Source organism: Lichenostomus cassidix, unplaced genomic scaffold (assembly GCF_008360975.1).
Source record: "Lichenostomus cassidix isolate B80296 unplaced genomic scaffold, HeHo_3.0 HiC_scaffold_46, whole genome shotgun sequence".
Lineage (NCBI taxonomy): Eukaryota > Metazoa > Chordata > Aves > Passeriformes > Meliphagidae > Lichenostomus > Lichenostomus cassidix.
Window position 1 is genome coordinate 3,057,696 of NW_028147597.1, and position 11,513 is coordinate 3,069,208.

The 11,513-nt window shown below is 49.8% G+C and overlaps 1 protein-coding gene across 2 annotated transcripts in view; it reads left to right on the forward strand.

The window, feature by feature from the left end:
* The window catches only part of LOC146421981 (uncharacterized), an 80,275-nt gene extending 74,047 nt beyond the window's left edge, over window positions 1-6,228 (forward strand). For both annotated transcript variants that reach the window (XM_085046945.1, XM_085046944.1), the window contains 2 exons: window positions 1,725-1,889; window positions 5,343-6,228. Coding sequence is in view for 1 of the 2 variants with exons in the window: in XM_085046944.1 (XP_084903070.1) it covers window positions 1,725-1,879 (155 nt within the window). In the remaining variant the exon portion in view is untranslated. The remainder of the gene's footprint in view (window positions 1-1,724; window positions 1,890-5,342) is intronic.
* The last annotated feature ends 5,285 nt before the right edge of the window (window positions 6,229-11,513 follow it).

Consider the following 11,513-nt stretch of genomic DNA (forward strand, 5'->3'; position numbering starts at 1 on the left):
GGTCCTGTTCTTGCTCCAGCTGCTGCCAGCAAAGCCATGGCAGGGAGCAGCCCAGAGCAGTCCAGGGAAACCCCTGGAGTTCCTGCTGCCTCAAGCCATTATGGGCTTTGGATTAAGCCTGTGGCCCGCTTTTCAAAGCTGAAGCCCTATTTATAGAGCTACAGAAAACACAAATGAGAGGTTGAAAAGGGATGAAAATTTGCACTGAGATTCTTGTCCCCTCCCTGCTAAAAGTCAGAGGGACAAAGGAAAACAATTTCCAGATTGTGCCTCATTGGCCAAATGGAATTCCTGTGAGGTGAGGATTTCTAAGGGGGAATGAGGAAGAGGAAAAACACCAACAGGAGAGCTCTAGGAAGAGACCGTCTGCCAGGGATGTTAAATCAGAGCTTTTGGGCATCCTTGTGTCAGAGAGCTGGTCATCCATCAAGGAGGAAGCATCAGTGACTCCATGACATTGTTCGTTCTTCACAGGAAAAAAAGAGGAGAAAATTTCAAGAGCCCTATTATCCAGGATGGAGAAGGAATTCCGGCAGCTCTTAGAGACTAATAAGACTCTGGAAAAAGATTTACGGAAATTACCGGAGTCCACAAAGCATGAGCTTCAGCTTCTCAGAATAGACCTGGAGAAGAACCAAGGTGAGCAGGTCCAAGCAGACTTTCATCTCTCTGAAGGCAAAAGCTGCTCTACAGCCCACCTGCCCTGTGAGCTCATCCTGCTCAGCTCCTCAGAGGGGATGGGGAGGGACAGTCCTTCCATGGGGAACAGCTCTTGTGATCCATGCCACTGAAACACCTCCATGCTGAAATGTTCTCTGCAAAGTCCCTCTTCTGTCCCTCACCTTTGCAGAGAGTGTGTGCTGGGAGTTCTCTCATTGCCTGATCCTGGTTAAGGTTCTCCCCTTGAAGTCCTGTCCCCATCTCTCTCCCTTTCCCCACTGTCCTTCTCCTGCTCCCCCACTGCTGGTGCCATGTTGGAGCACATGTGAGATCAGCCTTGTTTCCCTGCTGATGATCAGGAGGGAGAGGAGCTTCCCTGAGCAGAGCCTGGAGGTGTCTGTGGGCTCAGAGCCTGTGGAGAGCAGCTCTGCCTGCAGGAGCTGGTGCTGGCAAGGGGAAGGATCAGCTGGGGCACAGACTGCAGTGTGGGCCTGGCTGGCCCCAGATGGTGCCCTTGGGCTTGGCTCAGGCAGGACACAAAGGGAGCTGGGAACAGCCTCTGGCACCCAGGGCAGGGAAAGCTGAGGAACGTTTGGCCTTCCCTGACCATGGGTCCTGTTCTTGCTCCAGCTGCTGCCAGCAAAGCCATGGCAGGGAGCAGCCCAGAGCAGTCCAGGGAAACCCCTGGAATTCCTGCTGCCCCAAGCCATTGTGGGCTTTGGATTAAGCCTGTGGCCCGCTTTTGAAAGCTGAAGCCCTATTTATAGAGCTAGAGAAAACACAAATGAGAGGTTGAAAAGGGATGAAAAATTGCACTGAGATTCTTGTCCCCTCCCTGCTAAAAGTCAGAGGGGCAAAGGGTAAACCATTTCCAGATTTTATCTTCATGGCCAAATGGAATTCCTGTGATGTGAGGATTTCTAAGGGGGAATGAGGAAGAGGAAAAACACCAGCAGGAGAGCTCTAGGAAGAGACCCTCTGCCAGGGATGTTAAATCAGAGCTTTTGGGCATCCTTGTGTCAGAGAGCTGGTCACCCCTCAAGAAGGAAACTTTTTCTTCACAGGAAAGAAAGAGGAAGAAATTGCAAGGGCCCTGGAATCCAGAATGAAGAATAAATTCAAGCAGCTCTCCCAAAGAATTAAAACTCTGGAAAATGATTTGCACAAGTGGCAGGAGTCCACAAAGCATGAACTGCAGCTCCTCAGACCAGACCCATAGAGGGAACAAGGTGAGCAGGTCCATTGCCAAGCAGACTTTCATCTCTCTGAAGGCAAAAGCTGCTCTACAGCCCAACCACCCTGTGAGCTCATCCTGCTCAGCTCCTCAGAGGGGATGGGGAGGGACAGTCCTTCCATGGGGAACAGCTCTTGTGATCCATGCCACTGAAACACCTCCATGCTGAAATGTTCTCTGCAAAGTCCCTCTTCTGTCCCTCACCTTTGCAGAGAGTGTGTGCTGGGAGTTCTCTCATTGCCTGATCCTGGTTAAGGTTCTCCCCTTGAAGTCCTGTCCCCATCTCTCTCCCTTTCCCCACTGTCCTTCTCCTGCTCCCCCACTGCTGGTGCCATGTTGGGGCACATGTGAGATCAGCCTTGTTTCCCTGCTGATGATCAGGAGGGAGAGAAGCTTCCCTGAGCAGAGCCTGGAGGTGTCTGTGGGCTCAGAGCCTGTGAAGAGCAGCTCTGCCTGCAGGAGCTGGTGCTGGCAAGGGGAAGGATCAGCTGGGGCACAGACTGCAGTGTGGGCCTGGCTGGCCCCAGATGGTGCCCCTGGGCCTGGCTCAGGCAGGACACAAAGGGAGCTGGGAACAGCCTCTGGCACCCAGGGCAGGGAAAGCTGAGGAACGATTGGCCTTCCCTGACCATGGGTCCTGTTCTTGCTCCAGCTGCTGCCAGCAAAGCCATGGCAGGGAGCAGCCCAGAGCAGTCCAGGGAAACCCCTGGAATTCCTGCTGCCCCAAGCCATTGTGGGCTTTGGATTAAGCCTGTGGCCCGCTTTTCAAAGCTGAAGCCTTATTTATAGAGCTACAGAAAACACAAATGAGAGGTTGAAAAGGGATGAAAAATTGCACTGAGATTCTTGTCCCCTCCCTGCCAAAAGTCAGAGGGCAAAGGGTAAACTGCAGCAGTGCAGAACCTGAAGGCAGCTCTCCCCTGCTGCGGGGGAGGGCTGCCCTAGAACCGGAACACGCAGGATGGTCATTCCATGGCCACGAGCTGTGGGGCTGGTCAGACGCGGTTCTTGCAGAAGCGTTGCAGGTTTAGAAAGGCAGCTGTTTCGTTCCTGGCCTCCATGGTGTTTTTATTGAGGAAAACAGGGGAGGAATGGGGAGACTGAGGAGGGGGAAGGGAAGGCGAGGGAGGGTGCAGGTTCCATACGAGCCCAGAACCAAAGAGGCCCGTTCCGGAGCTGGCTGGGGATTTTATCTCTAGGGATGGGGGGCGGTCCTGACTCACATCCAGTCAGAAGGGGTCAGGGGGGCGGGGTCAGGGACAGGAAGAACACACGTTACAACAGGTAAACCATTTCCAGATTGTGCTTTCATGGGAAGAATGGGAAGCTGAGCTCATCTCCTGGCAGCTTTTAGTCCTCCTTGCACCTCAGAGGGAGCAAGTTGGAGCCATGTGCCCCACGCCTGGGAAGCAAAAATACAACACACCCTAATTTACTGTTTTCTTTTGAAGACATGAGAGCAGAACCAGTTAAAAGAATGGAGTGGGAAGCAGGGGTGTGTGAGGGTGGTCTCAGAGCAGGTAATTGGTGAACTCTGGTTGGATCCCCCTCCAGTGGGTATTAGGGGATACATCTTGGGAAGAATCAAAACCTGGAAATTATTGTTGACAATGAGTAGATTTTCAAGGACTCTGAAAATATTCCAGAGGGGAGGTTTCACCTGGCACCAGGAGACACTCAGGCAGCAGCTGAGCTGAAGTGAGGAAAGTGCATCCCTAGAGCAGCTGGGAGCAGTGAAGAGCCTGCAGCTACAGCCCCTCCCACTGTTGGGGCAAACCAGAGAGGTCTCCTGCAGGGAAATTTATCTCCTTTGTTCCCTACACCTTCTGCCCTACCTCCAGCAGGCCATCTTCTTCCTTCTCAAGAATTACTGCCTAGATTTTGGGTCTGGTTGGAGTTCTTGTTAAAGAAGTAAGCATCCCACTGCCTCAGGCTTTGTTCCCTGTGGAGGATGGCCCAGGACTTCTGGAGGTGTTTCCCCACTTAGCAAAGCAGTGTCACATGGTCTGGAACATCCCATGGGTCAGTTGGGGTCAGTGGTCCTGGCTGTGTTCTCTCCCAACCTCCCCTACACCTCCAGCCCTAGTGTGGCAGTGTGAGAAGCAGGAAAGGCCTCAGCTCCATGTGACCACTGCTCAGCAATGACAAACACATCTCCAATAGCATTCCTGTGTTCAGCACAAGTCCCAATGACAGCCCCACACCAGACACTGGGAAGAAAATTAACCCAGCCCAAACCAGCCCACAGGACACAAGCAATCCTGGAACTGCCTCCTCCAAGGGATAGAGGAGACAGTGAGCTGTAGGGCCAAACACAAGGGCCTTGCTGTTCTGCCATAGCCAGCTGCCCGTGCCCAAGTGACCTACCCTGGGCTGCAGCTCAACCAGCCTGGCCTTTTTATGGGCAACATTTTGCTCCCCTGAGTCCCCCACTGGCCATTTGGCCCTTCCAGCTGAAGGCAGGAGACTGGGGATTGAGAAGGAAGGAAGGTTCTCTTGTGTCTCTCTGTGCAGTGCCTTAGTGCATGGAAGAGGACATATGGCTTTGCTGCAGATCTTGCACAGCCTGGAGCTGCAGGTCATGCCCACATGTGTCACAGATGGGACAGGAGAGTCCAGGGCTGCAGGACCACCCTGTGGCAGTTGCAGTGGCAGAAGGTGGTCAGATTTGATGCAGCTGTGCACATCCTTGGGATGAAATGGACACAGTTCAAAGCCTGGTTGCAAAGGAGCTTTTGCACAGCACACATGAACAGAGAGCAAAGGTGGGGTGCAAAACAGGACACAATGTTCTAACAACTGCCATCAAACCCTGAAAGCACTGTGGGAGCTTTCACCAGAAATGGCCTTGACTTCTATACCATCAGCTACTCCAGAGATGTCCCATCTGATACTGATCTTCTTCGGTGGTTTTGGAGCACATCCTCGCATATTGCTGTATTGCACCTCCTTTAATTTCAGCTTGTTCTAATATTTGATCACCGCTATTGTAAAAAGCTACCAAACCAAAATTTCCATACATTGAATGGGAATTTCTTGTGTTGCAGTTTGTACCTGTTGCCTCTTACCTGATCAGGGTACATCTCCAAGAAGATGTCAAATGAAGAGAGAGATGTAGCAAGGCCATTGAGCCCCAAGAGTCCCTGAGTCTTACAGGAATTTTTACTTTGGCAGGTGGTGCAGTCTCCATCCTTGGAGATATTCAAAGCCTTCTGGATGACGTTCTGGTCAACCAGCTCCAGGTGTCCCTGCTTGAGCAGAGCAGTTGGATCAGATGATCTCTGGAGATCCCTTCCAAACTCCAAACATCTCTGTTTCTGTGATTTTGTACATGGCATGAGACATCTGAAAAGTTACAGAATCTACAAAGTCAGATGGAGCTGCATCTATACCCAATTCCTATGTGTGTTTAATTTTCAATTCCTCTTGGATGATCAATCTTTTGCAGGTGTGGTGATAGAAGCTGCATAAGAAGATGAGTGGTACAATACAGAGGCACAGAAAACTTCCAAGTGGATGAAGTATTGATCATCTGCAAATTGCAAGTCTGAAATCAATGAATATTTTTTTTTGAACAATCATTATAATGTATTGTCTCTATCACTGTATTCTCTCATTCTGGTTGTGGTTGAAGCAATAGTGGAGCTGTAATTTAGAGGTCCTCCAGAAAGTCATTAAGGGAATTGTATGCTGTTTCCTGCCTTTCTGTCAAGCCTTCCTTACATTTTTCCTGAGCTTGACCTCCCACCCTGCCTGCATTCCCAGGGCTCACTGTGTTGGGAAATGCTCATGCTGCTGGAAGAGTGAGGTAATTTTTAGGGCATTTCTACCTCCTGTGATTTGGTGTGTGATCCTCCTGTGTCATGGCAGATATATCGACTGTCAGCAAAGGAAGGAAACAGAAGCCAAAAGCCACCCAAAGCAGAGCAGCTGAATTACCCAGCAAGTTCTACATCAAATCTTGGGGAAGGGTCCTGGGAATCTTGGACTTTGAATCTTTTAATATTTTGTGTGTATAAAGAATCTGTGATTTACTGCAGTATAGTAATAATTTCATCTGGAGAATGAAGTGTTCAGTTGCAATTATGATTTTTATGTTACATGTTTACTACATTCACATAGCCCATCTTCTTTCCTGCTTCTGTTTTTAATAAATGTATATCAATACAAGTTTATACTTAGCATGTTCCTTCTGAGGCTGAAACCTGAACTGTGAACATCTTGCTCCAGTGTTACTCTGGAAACTTACACATGTGTTTTGTGTCTGGTTCTTAAACCAAGTTGTATGAAAATAAAAAATAAGATAATGCACAGAGAGAGAGGTTGCTATTCCTTCTTTTAGTGAGTCTATGTCTTGCCATCAGTTATCACCTAACCATGGCAGAAACAAGGAATATATTTCAGAAGAACTATGTGACAATGCCAGGGCTGTAATAAAATTGCTTCTCTCATACAAGTGCAGAACATCTTTAGGAACATTTAGTTCTAATCCTGTTACCTGGACAATCCCAACTGTTCAGGTGTTTCCTTTGCATAAAATAAGAAATAAAACAAGGAGGAAGAAGCATGTTTAGGCTTAAAGGGCAGAAGAAGTGTGAGCTGATCCTTGCTGAACATTGTGCTGGCTTACTCTGTTCCCACTGACCTGGAGAATACCTTAGGAAGCAGCCCTTAAAAACAAAGGGATACAGGAAGGATGGACACACTTCACAAATAAAATCTTGACGGTGCAAGAGCAGGCTGTGCCTATGTGCTGAAAGATGAGCTGGTAAGAAAAACGATTGGTCTGGCTGGGCATGGAGCTTTTGTGGGAACTCATGGGAAAAAAAAGAGGGGCAGGCAAATCAGGAAATGTTTAATGATGTTGTTAGGTCATGCAGAAAGAAAATTAGAGGGGTGAAAGCTCAATTAGGACTTAATCTGGCTGCTTTTGTAAAGGATAACAAAACTATTTTTATAAATACAATAATGGCAAAAGGAAGGGTGAGGACAACTGTGGTGGTGCATGATACCACCTCAGGAACTGCTGGGGAGCCAAGTGGTTCCAGTACAGCAGGGCTTCACTGGTGGGAAACATCCTAGTCTGAGTAACATGATAAGTCCCTCCCCAAATTATGTAAATCTCCCTGGCTGTAACCTAACCCCTGACTCATCCCTCCCTTCTCCCATTGGTTGTGGTGTTCCCCCCGCCTCCTCTCCCCTGATCCCAGGTGATCCCTATATCTAGGGACACGTGGAGTTCTTCTTCCTCTTTCACCCTGGAACCCTCTGGAATAAACTTCTGGAATATCCGGCTGATTGAGCCTCTGGATTCTTTGTCTCTGGTAACGCATGAGCTATCCAGCTCTCTGGGTGAGTGAGAATCTGTGCCTTACACCAGCACGGGTGTGAGAAGGGTCTTTCTGTACAGCACCAGGCAGTGCTGGCTGGAGTGATCTCTCGACAGCCTTAGAGACACTTTCGGTAAACGCAGAGGCCTGGTTCCACCCCTCCTCCCCCTCCTGCGTTAGACAGCCTCCATTCTTTATGGGGGGGGGATAGAGTTACCAAAAGTGGTTGAGGTACTCAACACCTCCTTTGCCTCAGTTTTCAACAGTAAGACAGGTCATTCTCAGGACAAGAGACCTCCTGATCTGGCAGATGGGGACAGGGAGCAGAATGGACCCCCTGCAACCTAGGAGGAAGCAGTCAGAGACCTGCTGAGCCACTGAGATGCTCACAGGTCTGTGGGACCAGATGGGATCCATCATAGGGGGATGAGGGAGATTGAGGATGAGCTCACCAAGCTGCTCTCCATCATTTACCATCAGTCCTGGCTCACCAGGGAGGTCCTAGAGGACTGGAGGTGCCAATGTGACCTCATCCACAAGAAGGGCTGGAAGGAGGATCTGGGGAACTCCAGGCCTGTCAGCCTGACCTCAGTGCCTGGCAAGGTTATGGAACAGATCACCTTGAGTGCCATGAAAGAGCACCTACAGGATGGCTGAGGGATCAGACCAGCCAGAGTGGATTTCATATCATTATTGATGATCTGGATTAAGGGATTGAGTCAACCATGAGCAAATTTGCAGATGACACCAAGCTGGGTGTGAATGTGGATCTGCTGGAGGGCAGGAGGGCTCTGCAGAGGGACCTGGACAGGCTGGATCCAGGGGCCAAATCCAACAATGTGAGGTTTAACCAGACCAAGTGCCAGGTCCTGCACTTTGGCCACAACAACCCCTGCAGTGCTACAGGCTGGGGACAGAGTGGCTGGACAGTGGCCAGGCAGAAAGGGACCTGGGGGCACTGATGGACAGCAGGCTGGACGTGAGCCAGCAGTGTGCCCAGGTGGCCAAGGAGGCCAATGGCACCTGGCCTGGATCAGGAATGGTGTGGCCAGCAGGAGCAGGGCAGTGATTCTTCCCCTGTACTCGGCACTGGTGAGGCCTCACCTCGAGTGCTGTGTCCAGTTCTGGGCAACCAGTTTAGGAAGGACATTGAGGGGCTGGAGCATGTCCAGAGAAGGGCAACAAGGCTGGGGAAGGGTCTGGAACACAAGTGCTGTGAGGAGTGGCTGAGTTTGGAGCTGGGGTTGTTTATCCTGGAGAAGAGGAGGCTCAGGGGAGACCTCATCCCTCTCTACAACTCCCTGACAGGAGGCTGCAGCCAGGTAGGGGTTGGGTTCTTCTCCTGGGCAACAGTCAGAGGACAAGAGTGATTTAGGATAAAACAGAAATTATTAATGTAAAAGAACTAGAAGCTGGATAATAGTAATAATAATATTTTTGAACTGATTTAGAGAGCCAGAGATTGGATAATGACTTACTAAGATATGCCAGCTGCGATCCATTTATTATTCACTTAATGAATTTGTGCCTATCTGGTATCGGGGAGGATGGAGAGAAGAGAGCCAAATAATTGAGAGAAACCACCAAGTGTAACCGACCATCCCACCCTTGGACCCCAGGACCGGTACGAGTTGGTTCTCAGGCTTGGACTAGGACCAAGGACCAAGGGAGCATGTGCAAGGGAACAGGGTGAACAGTTCATTGTAATGAAGAGTATGGATCATATAGTAATCAATCATCGGGACCCCTGCCCACAATTAATCTGAAGACACTGCGCTTGCGCGAGCATATTTAAATGAACTTTGAACTCATTATAATACGAAGCGGGGACAGATAATGAATATGTATAAGGGCTTTGTTTAACTTTATGCATATGTAATCTGTAACCTAATATAAACTTAGTGAAGTGCAGTTGAGGGTGTGCATGTCTTTGGAGGGGCTACCTGCCATGCACCCCAGCTGGAATAAACACATACCTACTTCATAACTGTCTGAGTTGTGGAGTCAATTCTGTGCTTCAAGAGGACACAGATTTTAGCTGCACCTGGGGATGTTTAGGCTGGACATTAGAAAAGAATTTTTCACAGAAAGAGTGATTGGGCATTGGAATGGGCTGCCCAGGGAGGTGGTGGAGTCAGTGTCCCTGGAGGTGTTTAAGGAAAGACTGGATGTGGCACTCGGTGCCATTGTCTGGATGACAAGGTGGTGTTGGATCACAGGTTGGACTTGATGATCTGAATGGTCTTTTCTAACCTGGTTGATTCTGTGATGATTGTGACACTGCAGGGCCCCAGGGAAGCAAGAGGCCATTGTGACACTGTGGCGCTAAATGGAACCAGGGAGTGCACTGTGACTCTCAGGGTACTCGTGGAACCATGGAGGCCACTGTGACACTGGGGGGCCTTGTTGAACCAAGGGGCCATTGTGACATTGCAGAAGCAAGGAAACCCTTTTGAGATTCCAGGGCGCCGTGGAACCAAGCAAACACTGTGACACTGCAGGACCTCTCAGTGGAACCAAGGGAACAATTGTGAGATTGTGGAGCTCCATGGAACCAAGAGGCCATTGTGACGTTGCAGAATCAAGGAGAAAATTGCTGCACTGTGAGACCTCATGGAACCAAGGGGCCATTGTGACACTGCAGGACCCAAGGAACCAAGGGGCCATTGTGACAATACAGAGCCTCATGGAATCATGGAGACCACTGTGACACTCTGGGGCCTCATGGAGGAGGGTGCAGCCAGGTGGGTATTGGGCTCTGTTCCCAGGGAACAAGGGACAGGATGAAAGGAAATGTCTTAAGCTGTGTACATGAAGTTTAGGCTGCACATAAGGAAGAAATTCTTCACAGAAAGGGTAACTGGGCATTGGAAGGGGCTGCCCAGGGAGGTGGTGGAGTCACTGTCCCTGGAGCTGTTTAAGGAAAGACTGGATGTGGCACTTACAGCCACCGTCTGATGACAAGGTGGTGTTAGGTCACAGGTTGGACTTGATGGCCTCAAAGGTCTTTCCCATCCTGGTTAATCCAGTGATTCTGTCTCTGGGGCACCAGGAGCTGCCCAAGCTGAGCATCTCCTGAGCATTCCAGACCCAGAGTCACTGTCCCTGACCTCCAGTGCCTCCAGTTCCTGCTGCAGGGCCAGACAGGGCTGGGCTGCTCTGCAGGGCTGCTGATGGGACATGGATTTCAGTGCTGGGAGATGGAGAGAAGGAGCAGATTCCAGCAAGGCTGTGCCTGGGACAGGTTGGGTGCCACAGGAGCTTTAGCAGGGTGTGGGAAGAAGGCAGGAGTTGGGAATCCCACAGGAATTGGCCATTCCTCAGCCAAACACAGCTTTTTGTCTGAAGCACAAAGAAGGGAGGACAGAGGGACATGAGGAAAGCTTTGGGAGCTCCCAGGGTCAGAGGGAGGTGGGGAAATGGGGCAGTGGGTAAAGTCTGCAAGGGAAGCAGCACAGGCCTAGGCCAGGGGAGGAGAGCTGCAGTGGGGTGACCAAAGGCCTTGGGGGGGCTGGGACCACCCCCTGCCAGCAGCAATGACATTTGTGTCCCCTGGCTGTAGCTGCTGTCCCTGCTGTCACCGAATCTGCAGAAAAAAATACAAAAACTCTCCAACAACGTTTTAATGTTAGAGAGTCAAGGCGTTACTTTATTATCTGGCCAGGATGTTGTTCTGGCCAGGATGTACCACAGAAATCATCTCATCCACACATAGCCCGGGTGTGCAGAGAGAATCATTCCAGGATACACAGCTTTTACTCGATTTCTCAGATATTTTATACAATAAAAATACATAGGAAAGCATTGGGTCAGTGTTCATTGGTCTAAAGTTGAGCAAACCCCCAGTATTCAGTTTCCCATTGGATCTGAATCTCCTCACCTCTGATGCTAATTAGATTCTTCATTCTTCAGTTTTTCTCATCAGTCCTTTTTCCAGGCCAGGATGTCTTCAGCCCTGCTGGAGGTGCTCTGGGGTAGCCATTTGTGATATCCACCATGTCCTGTTGATAACCACAATGTCCCAGAGGATGTTCTGTTCATAGTCTTTATCTCTCTGGTTATCTTCAGGGTCACTCCCAATCTGTTGATATGCTGAGTCCACCAGACCTCATCTGGTAGAACAATGTCCTGAAAGAAACCTAAAATTCCTTTTCCAGGGTAAAGAGAAACAAAACCTTTGACTAAAGTTATACAAAATGTTTAACCTGATATGTATTCCAACACCACCAAAGAGCCCCTGGGCACACAGTGACATCAGCGACCAGCACAGGTGACAATTGCAGCAGAAC